The 19,636-nt window shown below is 33.2% G+C and overlaps 2 protein-coding genes across 6 annotated transcripts; both read right to left on the reverse strand.

Annotated features, from left to right (window-relative positions):
* Positions 1-2,267: 2,267 nt before the first annotated feature.
* Positions 2,268-9,456, reverse strand: LOC145100130 (disease resistance protein RUN1-like). 4 transcript variants are annotated; one of them, XM_079037529.1, is made up of 9 exons: positions 9,259-9,456; positions 8,884-8,912; positions 7,261-7,321; positions 5,328-6,459; positions 4,910-5,233; positions 3,915-4,829; positions 3,246-3,849; positions 2,585-2,650; positions 2,268-2,474 (listed from the first exon to the last, which is right to left on the reverse strand). In XM_079037529.1, exons 1-9 carry the CDS (start codon positions 9,333-9,335, stop codon positions 2,458-2,460), a joined length of 3,225 nt encoding a protein of 1,074 aa, XP_078893655.1. In that variant the 5' UTR covers positions 9,336-9,456; the 3' UTR covers positions 2,268-2,457. The 4 variants fall into 4 exon arrangements, with proteins under 4 accessions (XP_078893655.1, XP_078893658.1, XP_078893650.1 ...); XM_079037532.1 differs by having other exon boundaries at positions 8,884-8,960; XM_079037524.1 differs by lacking the exon at positions 8,884-8,912 and having other exon boundaries at positions 2,268-2,467; positions 7,261-7,959.
* A 2,587-nt stretch (positions 9,457-12,043) lies between these two features.
* Positions 12,044-19,440, reverse strand: LOC145100110 (disease resistance protein RUN1-like). 2 transcript variants are annotated; one of them, XM_079037511.1, is made up of 8 exons: positions 19,277-19,440; positions 17,724-18,567; positions 16,253-17,381; positions 15,430-15,753; positions 14,456-15,352; positions 13,736-14,372; positions 13,539-13,601; positions 12,044-12,549 (listed from the first exon to the last, which is right to left on the reverse strand). In XM_079037511.1, exons 2-7 carry the CDS (start codon positions 18,254-18,256, stop codon positions 13,573-13,575), a joined length of 3,549 nt encoding a protein of 1,182 aa, XP_078893637.1. In that variant the 5' UTR covers positions 18,257-18,567; positions 19,277-19,440; the 3' UTR covers positions 12,044-12,549; positions 13,539-13,572. The 2 variants fall into 2 exon arrangements, with proteins under 2 accessions (XP_078893637.1, XP_078893633.1); XM_079037507.1 differs by lacking the exon at positions 12,044-12,549 and adding an exon at positions 12,618-13,018.
* Positions 19,441-19,636: the final 196 nt, after the last annotated feature.

A 19,636-nucleotide genomic window follows, 5' to 3' on the forward strand; every position in this document is an offset into this window, starting at 1 on the left:
TTATGGAGTGTTAGTGTGTCACTTCTCAAAAGTCGTATATATTCGGTCTCACACACTAAAAAAGGACTCAAACTTGAAGTCCCGTCTCAAACCGTTGTTATGTTGTTAGTTTAGCCCTGGTATGTTTGAACCCGTTGTAGGTTGATATGTAGAAATAAAACTCATTTTCAGGTCATGGTTTGATTTCATTTTGATAATAAAAAAATAATATGAATTGATTCTGAAGTCGTAGTTTTCTTGTGCACGTTGGTTCCCGATTTAGTTATTGCAATATAGATAATAAATGTTAAAATTCCTTGTCTAACTGAAATAAATAATTGCCAAGATAGGACACATAAATTTAGAACAATGGCTGGAAAGATATGATTACGAAGTCCATAGGATTTGGGCCTAAATCAATTATTTATTGGGCTAACTAAATGTCATATGTGCGTTTAAATAACTCGCAACATGGCCTTTGGCAGTGGATTGAAACCTGTTAAATAAAAATTGTGAAAAGAGGTTTGTGATGTGTCCTTTTTGAGCTTTTGGCTTTTGAAATTATTTTGTAGAGCATTGTGTGTTGACTAGCTCCCTTTAGAGTTTAGTAATTAAACTTAATAATATATCAGATTATTGATGTATTTTTTCAAACTAGATATATTTTATTGCTTGAAACTATATTATGGATTTTTTTTATGTTACAATTTATCTTGGAATATTCAAGATAATACAGCTAGTTATTAATTGTCAGAAGTTATCGTCTAATCCTCTGTATGTTGGAAAGAAATGAAAATCATTGGCTAAAAAATCATCAAGGAATTTATTTTGATGAATAGAAACGTTACCTGTTTTAGGTTATCAATTTTGTTCTATTAGATCTTTTTTATATATATTTTCGTTTGTTGCATATTTTGCTATTTCATATTTAAGATGATCATCATAAAAGTGTTTAATTTGTTCCTCATCACATTTTAGAATATTTTAGTTTTTCATATTTATTAGTTTGTATGTGGAACCAATTTAAAACTCGATGTTATAGAAGGTTATGAAATTAAAGAAAAACAGTCGCGAGCATATTTTCTCTTTACGCCTCATGTGATTGATTTCTTACAGATGAGAGGATTGATGTTTGTATGTTTTATTGCAATTGACTATGACCAATGTTTCATCAACAATTATCTCAGTTTGTTGCAGAATGAAGTGAGAAGAGTATGCAAACCTTGATGAATCTTTAAGAAACAAATATGTATTGGTCAGTTTTGAGCATAAGATCAGTTTATTACCACAAAAACATGTATTGGACAAACTTTGATCATGAACGTTTGGAAGATCCAACTCTTTGGGACAACATAATACCAAAAAAAAAAAAACACTGTTATTGCAATTAGGAAACATAAAAATGAACTAAAAAGAAGACGGCTTTAAATTGCAAATATATTGACAAGTTGTGTATTCGAAATCTACAAACTCCAACTTGAGGGGGAGTAAAGGAAATCACGTATCTTCCTATATTTATTCTTATCATTTGCCTTATTTGTTTTCTTATATTCTTCCTGCATCATTGGAAGTTTGGTTTTACTCTTTTGTATTTATATCCCAAATGTTTGAGAAATAAATCATAACTTTGAGTTCTATTAATATGTTCATGTTCATTTATGTATAATTTGTTGCCATTACGTTTAATATGATACCACATTGTTGTTGTCCATCAGTAGACATTGTTATAATGTGATGGATATATTATACGACACTCTCTGTGCATTTATTTATTTTTCTTCAAGAACATAAATTATTATACGATTATAAAGGGTAACATACAACTTAGAACTTATAATTTGTTGGATACATTAAACATACACCTTGAATTTTAATACGTTTCAGTCAAATAAAAATCATGTCTAGCACTTCTACATAGACTTCCACTTGATGAAAGAAACAAAAAGAAATCAGAAGAGAACTATGACAACTTAAGAGATGTAGATGACCGGTTTTCTAAAGACATGTAAGTTAAAGCTAAAAACAGAGCAAAGGGCAGAATGTGGTGATTTTGAACCAGCATTTGTGGGGATTCAATATGTGCTTTTAGATGATAATTTATACAAAAGGTATGATGTATAACTTGTTCTATCTTTGAAAAGAAACAAGTATATATTAGTAAACTTTGAGCATAAAGCCACTTTATTAGCACACAAATGTACGTCAATCATATGATCGATTATGTTGTGCAATAGGCTGTGTGTGTTTTTTTTGAAACTATGTACAAATATAATAGATCCAGCCCAGTATTTAATAAATAGAAAATATGCATATTTGGAAGATCCAACTGTTTGAGATAACAAAACGCCAAAACAAAAAACACATTCATTGCCATTTGAACATAAGAACGAACTAAAAAGAAGATTGATATGAGTTGCAAAGTTGTAGAGATGAGCAAAGGTCCACTGAGCCACAATTGCAAGTCGGTTGAGCTAACACTTAGTCTTGACTGACAGCTTGAAATATATTTATTTTCATGAAAACATATTAGAACAAGCTATGACAATTGGTTTTTGTATTTTTTTTATTTATGTCAAGAAAAATTAGTTTTGGGAAATAAAAGTACCTTGGATTCCATCCTCCGGCATGCCGGATTCCGTTTCAGAGAAAGCTCTGAAGTGCACTCGCTTATCTAATGAAAAGAAATAGATTAAAGATCTGACAATGATTGCATAAATTCACATTATTTATCATTAAAAGACTACTAAAAGAAGTTATGGATGTTGTGTAGGGGGATTTTAGCACAATATCACTTTAGTTATTATTAGCTTGCGAATTGGTTGTAATGATCTCTCCCTTGTACACAGAAAAACAGAGAGTAAGAAAAACAAACAGAGGAAAATTACTGCTGCATTTTATATTGAACTCTAAAAAGTCACATGAAAAACAGAACTAACTTCTAGCTTTATATCTACTAAATTACAGGAAAATATAAACACCAACTAAATATACTGCCACATTTTTGAATTTTCTGGGTTATTCCAACAGTGTTGGGTTCGGATTTCCATGTCCCAAATATGCATCGCTGGATATGGTTATATTTGAGATCAGAGAAAACATGGATAGCCCTAGCTATTATGCATATATATTGATGGTGGAAGAAATTGTTGTGTGAACTTCTGATGGATATTGTCTATGTAAGGAGACAAGTGTGGGTTGTGTGGTCTATATTATGTTCTTGCAACAAAAATACTAGATATATAGTAATACTTAAGAATGATGTCTACCTTTAAAGCTGGCATCTTCTCCACACAAATACTGATACGGCTGTAGAACACTATCAACATCACGCAGCAGAATTCGACTTTTGTTCAGAATATATTCTCCTGTTGTTAACTGAAATCCAGTGAGATCTCCACCAATGATGTGATTCCATGACTTGTAATAACTCAACACATCTTCTTCTTCATCCGTTGCCCCATCATCATAAATAAAACTAACCCCACACATCTGTGTATCTTGCTTGCAAACATGAAATCTGTTCTCCCTCACAGTAATAGTAATGTGGTCACCAACTTCCATATCATTCATCCCAAACATCCAATGGCTTAAAAATGTGAAACACTGTTCACCGACATCGATTACTCCGTCAATACAATGGTCGTATATCCAGGTGCAGCTCTTTGTTTTGTTACTAATTATGATCATTGGCAAATATTTGAACTCAACATCCAATGACATCTGTACATAGCAGAAATTCAATCCTCTGAGCTTGTTCAGAGATGACGGGATGGTAAATGATGTTGATGGCCCTGGGTTTCTATCTGTAATCCAATTCGGCATCTCTTTGCCTCCATAAATTGTGCTGAATATTCCAAATTCATAATACATCTGCCAAAAAAACAACCTTCATTAATTATATATACAAAGATATATATAATCGAAGTAGAGCAAACCTGGATTTCAGATTCCACATATGTTCTGTCGCATGAAGAAGTTAGTATACCCCTTTCGTGAAGGATATCTAGCTTAGTCCAGCCCAAACCATGTAATACCATTTCTTCAACACCTGCCATTGGTTGGATTTTGACCAAGCCTTCAAATTCAAACAATGAAGGTAATAGTGTCTTCAACTCTATAAAGATATCGAGTGGGGACATTTTTGTGTCAAAAACAACTTTCCGTAGCAAAGGCTTATACTTCGAATAAAGGTTCAAGTATGTTAGTGTTTGTGGAGGATGTTCAACTGACGTCAGCATTTTACAGTCTTGCATACTAAGCATTTGAAGCCTAGGAAGGTTTTTCACACAATGAGGCAGAGAAACAACAGGATTTTTATCTAAAAATAATTCCCTTAACATGGCTAGGCATCTGAAGTCTACAGGAAAGGATTCATTGGACAAATTATTATCTGCTAGTGACAACGTGACTAAAGTGCTTGGTAAAGAAATCACAAAGAACTTGGAATCACTGGGTATGACCTCGAGAACGGCCCTGGAAGCGGCTTTTGTGTTCAAGTCGGTGTTATTGGCCTTAAGCAATTCGGCTGAATTCATATCCTTAATCTCAATTCGAGATTCACCGAGATTACAACCATCTAGCAATAGCGTTTTAACTTTGTTTAACATGCCTGTGATTCTTGAAAGTTTCTTAAGCTTGTTGCAGTAACTAAGATCAACGAGGACAAGTTCGAAACATTGCTCAATCGATTCACAAATCTCAAGCAAACCAACACAGCCTTTAAGTATTAACTTCTCAAGTGCAGGGAGTTGGCCGAAACCACCCAGACTAAGAAGTTGTTCACAAAAACTTAAATTTAAAATCTTCAATGATGGAGGCAACCTCTTGCCTTCAAAGCATGATCCAGTTAGCTGCAGAAATGGAGATAAGTTAGAATAGTAGTGAGGTTTATCATGTGAACAGGGAAGAACAATAAATGGAGATCAGTTACCTTTAGCCACTTATGAAGTCTTTTTGTATTGCTATAAAAATTCCCAAAGGATTCAATATTGCTATACGACATGTCAAGAGCAACCAAGTTCTCCATCGGTAAGTTTGAAGGTATAGACTTCAAAGAGGACCCATGCATACACAACCATCTTAATTCTTCTGGAAATTTGTTGTAAGAGCCGGTGATTTGCACATAATTGAGTTGTAGCAGCATTAGCCTATCCATCTTACTCAATGCATCTGTATTCAACTCAACTGATCCACATAACTTCTTTTTCTCAAGCATTCTCATGTCAAGGGTGAGGCCTAAAACATTTTCCGTACCCTAAGAAGAACAAGGATGCATATATATTTTAAAAATGTCATAAATATTACATGGAAATACAAAATACTGTAAAAAAGTATACATGGCCTCTTACCTTTTTTTGTTTCAACACACTCAATGAGTCATGATCCCATATTCGACTTCGTTTCCAAGGCTTGTAAAGTGATTCTTCACGTACCACAAATCTTCCCATCTCTTGAACCAACTGATGCATCACCAACTCTTTATTCCATCCGATACTAAGAAGGCATTTGTCGATGAGATTCGTGATCCCACTTTTAGTTTCTTTATCACATGCCTCTAATATTGTTACAGTAACATCTATATCCATTCCAACAAAAATACAAGCAATATGCTTAAACAAGTCTTTATCATTTTCTGATGGCAAAGAGTCAAAGCTCATTCTTAAGATATTATTTATAGGGGAATCATTTTCTTTCTTCAGCCTGTCCAGATACCCCTCCCAATAAGCTACCTTTTGCTTATGTAGAGACCTGCCCAAAACTTTAAGAGCCATTGGATGTCCTCCACAATAATCCACAAGCTTTTCTAACACCTGTTCATAATCTGGCTCAGGGTTATTGCCCACGAATGCATGAAAACAGAAAAAACTTCGTGATTCAATCTTAGATAAGCATTCAAGCTTGTGATGTTCATACTTGGGATTAATGTTCATTTTGAATAGTGAACAACGTGTCAACCATGCGTCCTTTGTTGTTATTATAATTTTGCTTCCTGTACAAAACCCTTTGCTTCCAAGTAATGCATCCAACTGGTCGGGACTACTAATATCATCAAGAACTAGTAACACCTTTTCTTTATGGGATACTACATTCTCTATCATTGATGTGTAAATAGAAACATCATGAACTTGAACTTGAACTGAACTTGGTTTTGAAATATCATCATAAAGTTGTTTTTGTACATCAAGCAGCCCATTATACTTTCCATCACATCTCCTACTAATATCTTCAATGAAGCTGCTTGTGTCAAATTCATGAGAATTCAACACATAGATATATTTTGCTAAAGTTGTCTTCCCCATCCCACCCATACCCAAAATAGTGAGTATATCTGTTGTATGTGATGATGCATCTTTCAACCATGAAGTGATGAAGTTAACAGAATTGCCCATCCCAGTAAGTTGTGGCAGTGGAAACCTTGAGGATATGAGTAATCTACGGTAGATGTCTTTAACAATTTCTTCGATAAAATCCGCCTCTTCCCTGAAACTTGATTTGAGTAAGAACCACAAAACACAATCCAAAAAACTAATATACTAGATTGGAGATTCAAGTTACCAGGATATCCAAATAAAATTTATATCATATTAAGTTAATTCCTAACTAATTTTTTTAACATCAAATAATTATCATATTTGCACTTCTAACCATATGAGCATGAAACGTGGAAGGTCAAAATTGTAATCTATAAAAAGACCAGAGCCACCAATGTAATATATGATTTCATTAATAGACGACCGAATTTCATTATGTTTCTGCAAGACCATCAAACTTAAATATCAATGTGGTTTTGCATTAATATGAAGAAAATGTCATAGAATAGTTAATGGTTAAACTTTACTACTTACACATAAGAGCAATTATTTATCCTAATAAAAGATGATATGATTTGAAGGTAGAATGATATTAAAAGGCTAAACGCAGTAGACACATATCAGCCATTCAAAACATTCGCTTTTAAAAGAAAGCATACGAAAATCATTAAAATGGTTGATCGAAATAAAATAATTTATGAAAAAAAAAAAGACACTTATCAAATGTGAATAAAAACAAGCAGGATGGTTGGTAAACCTACCTATATAAATTAATTTATGAGATCAAATAATTGCAAAATTCGAATTAATTTCAAACATTTATTTATCCAATTTCAATACATAAAAAATATATGCTTATTTAATGATTAAAAAATTCTAAATGCATAGGTAGAAGATGATATCAACTTTTCATGCGCTAACTAAACAAAATCAAGGAGTATAAATGGAAATATGGGTAAGAAAGAGTTACCTGTCATTTATGTGCTTCCCTTTTAAATTAGCAATTTCTGTAAGTGCTTTATTCCACCTGTCCATCTTTTCAGCCAATTTACTTCTTTTATTTGCATCTGTCTCTTCCTCCATCCTCTCCAAAGCTACTTTTTTGCCTCCTGACTTGGGTGGGTTCAACATGATAAAATATGGGAATAACAACATGATTGGATGTCCTCCGTTGCTCAAGGATCAACACCAGTTCATCAAGACACCAAGTGGAAGTGGCATAATTTTTGGACAACACGATAATAGAAGCCCTAGATGCTTTAATGGCACTCTCCAATCCTGGTTTCAGATCTTCCCCGATTTCAATCTCTTTATTATCCAAGAAGGTACTGATATTGACAAGTATGAGGGCTTTATAAAGGTGACTAATGAAACTATGACGAGCGCCAAAACCTCTAAAACTTAAAAATACGTCATATCTATGACCTTTATGAGTTGATGAAGAAGATGAAGATCCTTCAGAATGTTCAGAGAGAAGAACCATTATGAGTTATGGTTTGAGGACCCTTCAGGCTTCCACAATTTTGTGTAATTATTTTTTGTTTCTCCTTATATGTGGGTGTCTCCCAATAAGCTCTGAGAGTAATTATTGTGTTCCCAAGCTTTTGGATCCCAGGATTTCCTTACTTGTGCCTCAATCTCAAGATCCCATACATAGTGTCTCTACAGTCTACATAAAATCAAATTTATTAATACCTTATGCCATCAAACAGTTTAACTCTAAAATAACAGCTTATAGTCTTCAAAATATAAACTGAAGTGTTTAATAAACCAGACAGATACACCTTGAACTTTTCTGTGTGAATAAATATGCTTCTGAAACAACCAACACATAAGGCTAAGTGAGTTAATATGCTTATATTAATACCTTATGCAACTGAAGTCTCATCAAACAATTTAAACCTAAACAATAAAACCTTACATCCTTATAATAATAATAATAATAATAATAATAATAATAAATAAATAAATAAATAAATAAATAAATAACTGAAGTGATTAAAACCAAAAAGAATAAGTTTATTGACATGATTGTTTAAAGATCCCCAAATTAACAAGAAAAAGCTTCTCAATCTCAGGATCCCATGCATAATGTCTCTACAGAAAATCCAAATTATTACTTTATTTTCTACAAAATAAAACTTTTAAGTGTTTGAATAACAAAACATATGCACTGGCCTCCAAACTTTTTATCTGAATTTAATATGCTTTGAAAATAAGAAACAAATAGAAAGAACCAACATATGTGCAGCTATGTATTGATATAGAATTGCCATAACATTAAGATGAGAATTGTTTAAAGTTTGGTTACTCAGTTAATTAACACCATCAACTAAAAGACAAACGCAAGAAAAAGTCCCTGGAATTAATAAGAACATCTTTTGAAATGTGAATTTTTCTATCATTAAATCTAGTATAGAATATTGATGGGTTGCTCCACATGATAAGTTTTTGAAAGTCACAAGTCCCACCATCTCTAAGCTTTTAATTACAAGGTCTATACTAGATGAAACTTTAAAGATAAATTAACATCATACACAAGAATATATACATCATCATCAATTTTGAGTTGCATCTTTTTTATTTTCAAAAACCATGTGAAAGCATTGCTTTGTGCTGCCCCTGGAACAAAAGTTTAAGTCAACCAAACCCTACTTGCACTTACAACATCTGAAAATAGCCAAAAGTAAAAGCATCTGAAAGCTGAAAACACCCCTGTTTCATATAACACAACTAAAGTACAACTATTACAATCGCGTATTAAAGTTTATTCATTGTGTTTGTGAGTTGGAATATAAGGAATTAAGAAGTCAAGGATAAACTCTGTACTATCCGTACTGAAATAATCGAAATTTCAATCCCTAATTAATGTAAAAAAAAAATAATTATGATGTGATTTTTGATTAATCAGATATAATTGTCTAACAACATGTGAAACTAACTTGAAAGAATGTTCATTCACAGTTACCTGCATACAGAGCTACAGCGACACCTGAAGCAGAGAGAATGCGGACGATCCAACAGCGACGCCATCGAAAATGACATCGAGTGAAAAATCCAGAGCGAACGGCGCGAAGTCGGCCGGTATAAGGCGAGTCAACGAAGAAAGAAAAGGAGCCGGCGAGAGAGGTGAGACACAGAGACGTTGGATTTTTCTTTTTACCTTTCACGATATTTCCTCTTTTAGTGATATTAGATTTTCTTGAGTAAATTACAGGAATGGTCCTTGTCGTTGTCAAAATATTACGGTTTTAGTCTAAATTTTCTTTTTATCATAGTTTCGCCTTAAATATAGGCATTGTTGCGGGTTTGATTAGAACCGTCTTCTTGGCGTCGTTTGGATGAGCTAGAACCCAAACCAGGGTTCATTTCATGAAGTCGCACCCTAAGAGTATGATCTGCAAAATAAACACAACCTTCTTCTTTGCTTGATCGTTACCGAAATCCGAGACTTGCAAGACTTTTAAGGAGAGAATATAGAGGATGTGAAAGAGAGGTTTTGGAGTGAAGAGAGTTGAATCTCTTATGATCGGTTCCTCTTTATTCTTAGGGTTTATGCTTTATTATTGGTAATTACCATTTTGTTGGCTGATAAGTTATCATTATACTAAAATAAAAGATAATGACAAACAATGGATATTTACATTTAACTCTTGACCTTAATTATTTTCAAATTAACTCATCATAATTTGGCTCCCCTACCATCCACTATAGCTTCCTAGAATTGCGAGGATATGGGTAGGGTGAGCAAAATCAAAAAGATCTAAAAGAAACCGAAAAACCCGCAACAAACTGAAAAACGATACAAAAACCGACTCTACGGTCCTTAATTTGACGAAGACCAGTCAAAGTCGGTTCGATGCAATTTTATCTTAACAACTCACTCTTAAAAAATAATGGTTTAAAAACCAGTTTGAACTGGCCGGTCGAACCGGTTGGACCGGAAACCGGGAGAGAGAGCGGTTTAACAATCACTGATTTTACGTCGATTTCTGAATTTGATTGAACTGACCGGTTTTTAGTAAAAACCTGGTCAGTCAAAAAAACCGGTTTAACCGAATGAAAACACATGGAAAAAAATCATTTTCATAATATATGTTATAAAGTTTTATGATATGTCTTTATTCATCTGAAACCATATTTTATTTTGGTATTATATTTTATTTTCTTTTCGACGTATATGGATTGATGTAAAACATTAAAACTTATGATTATGTATTATTTTAATATATTTGGATCGATTTACAACTTATTTATATATATATATATATATATATATATATATATATATATATATATATATATATATATATATATATATATATATATATATATATATATATATTATGTCTGGACTTCTAAACGTCAAGTTCATGATTTATATATGTATATATGTGTAGAAGAATAGGAAAAAATATGAAAATTATAGAACCTGGTTGAACCGGTCACCATACCGGTTCAACTAAAAAACTGTTTTTTAAAACACTGAAAAAAAGTAACCGCGCCGATATTCATTTGACTTTTACTAAACTTTGAATTTGTTATCATAGATGTTTAAGATTCTTTTATGTTATTATGAATGTTTATGACTATGATTTTTTTTTGTTGGCGAATCAAATTCAACATCACAATTCATAAGAGTCCAAAATTATGGCTATGATTGTGTTTATGAACCAAAACTATTATGTAACCAAATTTCGATTGTGGGCTAAAAAAGAACAAAAAAAAACTAAAATTGTTTCATGTTTCTTGGGATATGGTGTATTGGACAAAAGGCTAAAGGCTAAAATTTTAATTGGAAAATTGTTTCATTTCTGGTCTCTTGTGTTTCTAAAATCGCATCATTTTCACTGCTACATATGTAAAGGGTTCGCCATAAGCGATGTGCTAATCGGCCTAATTCATAATAATTTCACAACCCAAACTCCTTGTTATATATGTTTGAAAACACCGTGATTCAAATTTGGGTTACTTATAAGGAGATGATTTCAAAATCTTATCTTATGCGAAATTTCCCAAAAGGAATAGTAAATTATTAGGTCAAACATCATTTAGAGAATGACATATGATATTATCGTGAAACCATTAATAACCACATAAAACTCAATATGCCAGGATTTTCGCTTATGAGGGCCGAGGCGGTGATATATTGTAAAGAAACTAGAAAGAAACAAAAAGGTCATGATATATTAATATCTCAAGGCCTCAAGGGAGTGAACGTCATTTTCATCTCGAGACCTTAATTATATCCTAACATCCAAACCACATCACATGGACTATGACATTTTATTTTTATCTTCTTTTTTCTACAATCAATCAAAATGTTATTGGATGGCAAAACAGGCAAAACAATGTCAGACTTTAAACATTTCAATATTAATTTATACCAAAATTAACAAAACAAAGTCAGACTTTAAACACTTCAATATTAATTTATACCAAAATTAACAAGTTGCTGACATTTATATATCTTGATGTTTATCTAGTAGTTCTTCTAAATCTTAAAACATATTTTTTCCTAGGGGTGTCGAATGGGTAAAATTTTCAGGTTTCGGGTAGAACGGGTATTTCCTTAAGAAAATAATATCCGATACCCGACCTATATTGTAATTCGGGTTTTCGGGTTTCGGGTATTCGGGTTTGAGGTCAGGTCGGGTAATTATCGGGTATACCCGAAAATATCTTAAATGACACTTATTGATAATTTTTTTTCTTTATTTTTTTGTTTTTACATGTTGGTTGGTTTAATAAAGAATCGGGTAGAAAAATACTTCATACAATTAACAAGTACATATATAATAACAATAGAAATGATTATAATATGTTATGTACTTTTTTAATTTCATTCCGTGTGATAGTGAGAAACTGAGAATTGTGATGACGGTTCAGAACTTCAGCTTCAGCGTTGTATTCCCTTTGCAAGTTTGTGTCGACTGTCGAGCTGTTGTTCATTTGAAGGAAACGAAGGGTTTTGTTTTATTTGAAGTGTGCGTACATGACTGCATTGTATATTTGGTATTATTTAAAAAACAAATTCGGGTATTCGGGTATACCCGAAAATAAATTTTCATACCTAAAACCCGACCTATATTATTATCGGGTTAACCTATTACCCGAATGTTCATACCCGTTACCCGTTCTACCCGATCCATTCTACCCGAATTCGGAACGGGTCGGGTAGGTAGAACGGGTTTCGAGTTTTTTCGAAAGGCCTATTTTTTAATGTGTCTAGCAGAGTCGACTCATCCCTCTTTGTAAACTGTCATTAAAAGGAAGAGAAAAAAAAAACTATTATCATCAAATCATCAAAAATTGTTTTCTTTCAAATACACACCTAATTATAAGAATTGCTGAAATATCAACATGAAAAAATTTAAGGTATCGACCACCCATAAATTTGGCAACAACAATGGTTTTCATGGTGCTGCCTAGCTACATTCTCAAATTCACTTATAAAATACATTTGGAGTTAATTAAGCCTACAAAAACCATCAAAATTTATTATTCATGGAAATATTTGATATATTAAGACATCCACTTGTGCATTTGGTTACTTTTCTGCAAGCACATAAATCACTACACAAACATAAAGGATAGCATTCATCTTTCCAGTTATTTTGACAAGCTATCAAATCCATTTTTTGCTTGAATCTTGATAAGTTTCTATCAATTTAAAGCACATCAAGCATATGTATGGAGCTTGAGAGGAATTTCTGCAGTCATATTACCTTCATGAAAGAAATCAGATGTCAACTATTATAATACAACATATGGGAGGAAGATGATGGGTTTCTTAATACACACAAGTTATATATATATATATATAAAAAAAAAAAAAAAAAAAAAAAAAAAAAAAAACAGAGCAAAAGGCAGGGGATGGTGATTTGGATGATAATTTATGCAAGAGGTTGATGTTCTACTTAAAAAATATATATTCTATAAGGTCAGTTTATTAACAAAAATATGTGTCATTCATGTGATCAATCCTGTTGTGCAATTGGCTGTGTGTTTTTGGCTAAGGAGATAAATATGTATAAACAAAAAAGATCCAACTCTCTGGGACAAAATAACACAAAAACAAAATCATATTCCATTAACATTAGAAAACATTAAAAAAAACTAGAAGACTACTTAGAATCACGGAGCTGTAGAGATGAGAGAAGGTTGGGTGAGCCACAAGCATAAGTCTGTTGGTTTGTGTGATTTTATATTATGGTGATGAGAAAAGAGTTTTTGGGATAAAAGTACCTTAGGGGCCATCCTCAAGTCAGTTGGACTTCCTTTAAGAGAAAGCTCTGAACTGCACCTCATCTAAAGAAAATAAATAGATTAAAGACTTGACAACAATTGCAGTAAATCAAATCATGAATTATTTATTACTAAAGCACTATCATTTAATTATTATCAGCTTTTGATATAAAGTAATAGATAAAAAAGAAATCTACCTTTAAAACAGGCGCCTTCTCCACACAAACTGTCATATTTTGGTATATCCATATCAACATAAGGCAGCACAAGTCGAATTTTGTTTAGGATGTATTCTCCAGTGGTTGACTGAAATCCCGTGAGATCTCGACCAATGATGTGATTCCATGATTTGTAATAACCCAACACATCTTCTTCTTCTTCTTCTTTTCCATCATCATACACAAAACTCACTCCACACTCCTTTGTAACTGCACTACCAATATCATATGGTTTCTGCCCTAGGATAACAGTAATAGTAACGTGATCACCACATTCCATTTCATTCATCCCAAACATCCAATGGCTTGACAACGTCAAATACATTCCACTTAGATAGACTATGTCAATGTAATGGTTGTATATCCAAGTGAGGTTCTTTGTAATATTACTAATTATGATCACCGGCAAATTAAGAGGTACATCATCTACAAATCCAAACCCCTCCTCCAGAAAAAATTGAGATGTCAGCACACAACAGAAATTCAATCCTCTAAACGTGTTAGGAGATGATGGGATTGTAAATGATATTGATGGCCCACTGCTTCTCTCCGTAATCCAATTCGGCATCTCTTCTCCTCCATAAATTGTACTGAATATTCCAAATTCATAATACACCTGCCAAACACCACCACCTTCATTAGATCACCATATTATATATATATAATATCCACAGAAAGACATACTTAACAAGAGCAAACCTGGATTTCAGATTCCTTTGGTCCAGAAAACCAAACATCAGTTCGCACACGCCTTTCATTAAGGAAGTCTAGCTTAGTCCAGCCCAAACTATGTAATAACTTTTCATCAATACCAGCCATTGGTTGGATTTTGATTAAGCCTTCAAATTCAAATGACGAAGTTGCAAACATCTTCCAGTCTACTGACAACTCGAGCGGGGACATGTCAGGATCAAACACAACTTTTTGTAGCAAAGGCTTATTAGAATTAGAATGAAGGTCCAAATATGTTAGTGTATGTGGAAGATGATCGACTGACGTCAGCAAATTACAATTTACCATACTAAGTGACTCAAGCTTAGGAAGGCTTTTAACACAGTAGGGCAGAGAAACGATGGGATTATCATCTAAATATAATTCCTTTAACATAGATAGGCTACTGAAGTCCATGGGAAAGGATTCGGTCGACAAGTTATTATTTGCAAGCGACAAGCTTACTAAAGATCTCGGTAAAGATATGGTAAACAATTTTGAATAAGTTGGTATAGCCTCTGGAATGGCGGGGGAAAAGATTACTATGCTTTTTTCAGGGGAATCAATATCCTTAACCTGGATTCGAGATTCACTGAGATTACAACCCTCTATCAATAGTGTTTTAACTTTCTTTAACATGCCTATGATTCTTGGAAGATTTTCAAGCTTGTTGCAGTAGCTCAGATCAACATGGACAAGTTCAACACATTGCTCAATTGATTCACAAACATCAAGCAAACCAATGCAGTCTATAAGTATTAACCTCTCAAGTGCAGGGAGTTGGTCAAAGCCACCCAGACTATGAAGTTGTTGACAAAAACTTAAATTTAGAATCTTCAATGATCGAGGCAACCTTTTGTCTTCTAAGAAAAATCCAGTTGACAGCTGATATGGAGATAACTTAGAATAGTACTGAATTTTATCAAGCGAACATGGAAAAATAATAAACTTAGATAAATTACCTTTTGCCTCTTTTGAAGTCGTTGTGGATTACTATAACAAATTCCAAATGATTCAATATTGCTATATGACATATCAAGAGCAACCAGATTATCCATCGGCAAGTCCGAAGGTATAGACTTTAAAGTGAACCCATGCATACACAACCATCTTAGTTCTTCTGAAAAATTCTCATAAGGCCCAGTAGTTTGCACATAATTGAGTTGTAGTAGCATCAGATTGTCCATGTTACTTAATGCATCTGTTTTTAGCTCAAATGATGCATGAAACTTCTTTTTCTCAAGCATTCGCATATCAAGGACAAGGCCTAGAACATTTTCTGTACCCTATGAAGAGATGTAAATACAAAAAAATAATAATAAGTATATAGACAATACAAAATACTTTGAAAATACCTATTAGTTATGCATGTTACTAAGGGATAATGAAAGGCAAGAAATAGCAAAATACTTTCATTTATTTGTGTATTATAGCATCCTACTTGAACTTAATTCGTTTACAACATTGTACTTTGATACTTTCAATTTCTTTTTTCTTTTTAAGACACTGTACTTTGAATAATATACCCAATTATAGTATTGTGTTCTCAAATTTTTATTAGTATACTATATACAAAATTTACTAGTGTATATATACTAATAAATCTATACAATTTAGCAGTCAAAAATGCTTTGTATTTGAATGACATTGTAATAACAAGGTACATTTTTCAAAGTATAATGTTGTAATAGGAAGAAATGAAAGCAGAAATCAACAAATCAAAGAAAGTACGATCATATTTCTTGCATTTAATCCTATTACTAATGAGTATACATGGCCTCTTACCTTATTTTGTTTCAATACTTTGAATGACTCTTCATGACACCATAATCGACTTCGCTTCCATGGCTTGTGAGGTGATTCTTGATGTACTATGAATCTTCCCATATTTTGAAGCAATTGATGCATCATCAATTCGTTATTCGATCCGATACTAAGAAGGCATCTGTCAACAAGATTTGTGATCCCAGATCTTATGTTTATATTACATGCCTCCAATATCGTTTCAGTAACATCTCTATCTTTTCCAACAAAAAAGCAAGCAATATGCTTAAACAAATCTTTATCGTTTGTTGATGGCAAAGAATTGAAGCTCATTCTCAAAACATTATCTATAGGAGAACCGGGTTCTTTCGTTAGTTGTTTTATCCAATCTTCCCAGTATGCTACATCTCGATTATGTAGAGACTTGCCCAAAACTTCAAGAGCCATTGGATGTCCTTCACAATACTTCACAAAGTTTCCTGTCACCTCTTCATAATTTGCCTTGGGTGTGTAGGACATGAATGCATGAAAACACAATAGTTTTCGTGATGGAGTTTCATCTAAGACTTGAAGAAAGTGTTTTGCATGATTGGGTTTAACGTTTGTTTTAAATAGTGCACAGCTCTCTGTCAACCATGCGTCTTTTGTTGTTATTATAACTTTGCTTCCCGGATGAAAACCTTTGCTCCCAAGTAATGCATCCAACTGATGGAGACTATCAACATCATCAAGAACTAGGAACACTTTTTTACGAGTTACTACATTCTGTATCTTTGAGGTGTATATAGAAACCTCATGAACTTTGATTGAACGTGCCTTTGAAATATCATCATAGAGTTGTTTTTGTAACTCAAGCAACCCACTAAATTTTTCATCACATCTCCTACTGATATTTCCAATAAAGCTGCTTGTTTCGAATTCACGACAATGTAATCCATAGACATATTTGGCTAAAGATGTCTTCCCGATCCCGCCCATACCCAAAATAGTGAGTATGTCAGTCGTATGTGATGATGCATCTTTCAGCCATGAAGTGACCAATGTAATGGAATCCTCCATTCCAATAAGCAGTGGCAAAGGACTGTTTAAGGGTAAACGTAATCTATGGTAGATGTCCTGGACAATTTCTTCAATGAATTCCATCTCTAGCCTGAAACTTGATTTCAATAATAAGTACAACACAATTCCCAAAACTAGTAAACTAGATCTGAAAATTTAATTTATCCAAAGACCCAACTGAAAATTATATCATATTAAGCTCTTACTTTAATTAAGTTTTTCACATAAAACATATATCATATTTTCACTTCTAAGTTCCGACCATATAAGCATCTAATGTGCATGGTTATAACTTTCATATAATAAGACCAAAGGACCACCACTGTAATACAAGATTTCACTAATGGGCAACTAGGTTTCATTATGTTTCTACAATGCCATGTGTTGATCAAACAAAATTGAAAGTTGAAGATATGGGTAAGAAAGTGGTTACCTGCCGGTTACGTCCTTCCCTTTCAAATCAGCAACTTCTTTAAGTGCTTTATTCCATCGATCAATCTTTTGATCCCATTGACTTCTTTTATTTTCATTTGTCTCAGCCTCCATCCTCTGTCTATGCTTAGCCATTGCATCTCCGAAGCTACTTTGTTGTTTCCTGACATGGGTCGGCTCAACGTGATAAAATACGGGGATGACAATTTGGTTGGATTTCACACGTTGCTTAAGGATCAAAACTAATTCATCAAGGCACCATGACGAACTAGCATAATTCTTGGACAAAACAATAACAGAAGCCCTAGATGCTTTAATAGCACTCTCCAATTCTGGTTTCAGATCTTCCCCTGTTTCAATCTCTTCATCATCCAAGAAGGTAGTGATATTGGCATCCACAAGAGCCTTATGAAGGTAAGCAGTGAAACTATTACGAGTGTCGAGACCTCTGAAACTTAAAAACACGTCGTATCTATGACCATGAGTTGATGAAGATGATGAAGATCCTTCTGAAAATTCAGAGAGGACAACCATTATAAGTTATGTGATGATGACCCTTCACCCTTGCTCAATTTTGTGTATATATGTTTTGTTTCTCCTTATATGTTTGTGTATCCCAATAAGCTCAGAAACTCAGTTTCCTCCGGACATCATCAGTTATGAATGTTGGTTTCACAGGTTTGTGTCTTCATTTTACAAAACTAAATGCACATCTAGAAGAAGCATAGTTCAGTTATCCCAAGTTTTCCCTTCTGGAACCTTATGAGGTGTGAGAAAAGATCAAACAAAATCTACCCATGAGCCAAGTATACTGACTCAAGCATATATAAATGCTGCAAATTAGACTGCAATTAAAAGAAACCCCCTGTTATTTTGTAGCCAAAAGAAAATCTAATCCAGTTTATTTCCAAATAAACTGGAGCACAAATTAAGTCATTTATGATTTAAACTTTGCACTAGCAATATCACAATTTAAAGAAACAGCTTTTAATTTTTAGCTAAAAAACCTAATCTAGTTTATTTCCAAAAAAACTGACCACTAATTAAGTGATTTATGATTTAAACTCTGCACTAGCAATATCCCATCTTAAAAAAATCCCCTGTTAATTTGTAGCTAAAAAAACCTAATCCAGTTTATTTCCATATAAACTGAGCGCTAATTAACTGATTTATGAATTAAACTTCGCACTAACAAAATCCTAATATTGTTTCAGGAAATATAACATCCGAAACAACTTGGCAAGAACAAAACTTCTTACAATCTGGTTTAGTCAGCAAGTTTTGCACAGTGGAATAGAGCTTATACAATAGAATATTAAAGCTTGTTCATTATGAGTGTTCAGCTTCCCTTTTAATATCATTCAAAAAGAATTACATGTAAAAAATCATGTTAATAAATTGGAAAATATAAAAGAAATAATCAAGAACTTTTCACAATATGCACAAAGTTTTGTTAGAAATTCTCGATATCCTAATTGACATACAGAACTGAACAAAAAGTAATTTGAATAAACGGAAAATATAAAAGAAATTCTCGATATCCTTAATTATTACCTGTTTACGAACGACAACGAGACCTGAAGCAGCGTGATATAGCGCACCAACGGCGAACAGAGCCAACGGCGGTAAGTCGTCAGGTAAACGACGAGTCAACGAAGAAGAAAGGGCGACAGAGGAGAGACGAGAATGTTGACTTTTCTTTCATTTTTGTAAGTAATTTAAATGTTAACAAAAGTAGACGAATTCAGACAGCAACGAGAACTCTTATGCTCTTGGTACTTGTGTTTTCATTTATTGTTTATTTGGTCCTTCCAATTTGTAAAAATGACATTTATGTGAACTTTAATTTAGGGTAAATTACACCAATCGTCCCTCGTGCACATGCCAAAAAGCATGTTCAGTCCCTATTTTCAA

This window comes from Lactuca serriola, chromosome 1, assembly GCF_051521515.1.
Source record: "Lactuca serriola cultivar US96UC23 chromosome 1, Lser_US96UC23_V15, whole genome shotgun sequence".
NCBI classification, from domain to species: domain Eukaryota; kingdom Viridiplantae; phylum Streptophyta; class Magnoliopsida; order Asterales; family Asteraceae; genus Lactuca; species Lactuca serriola.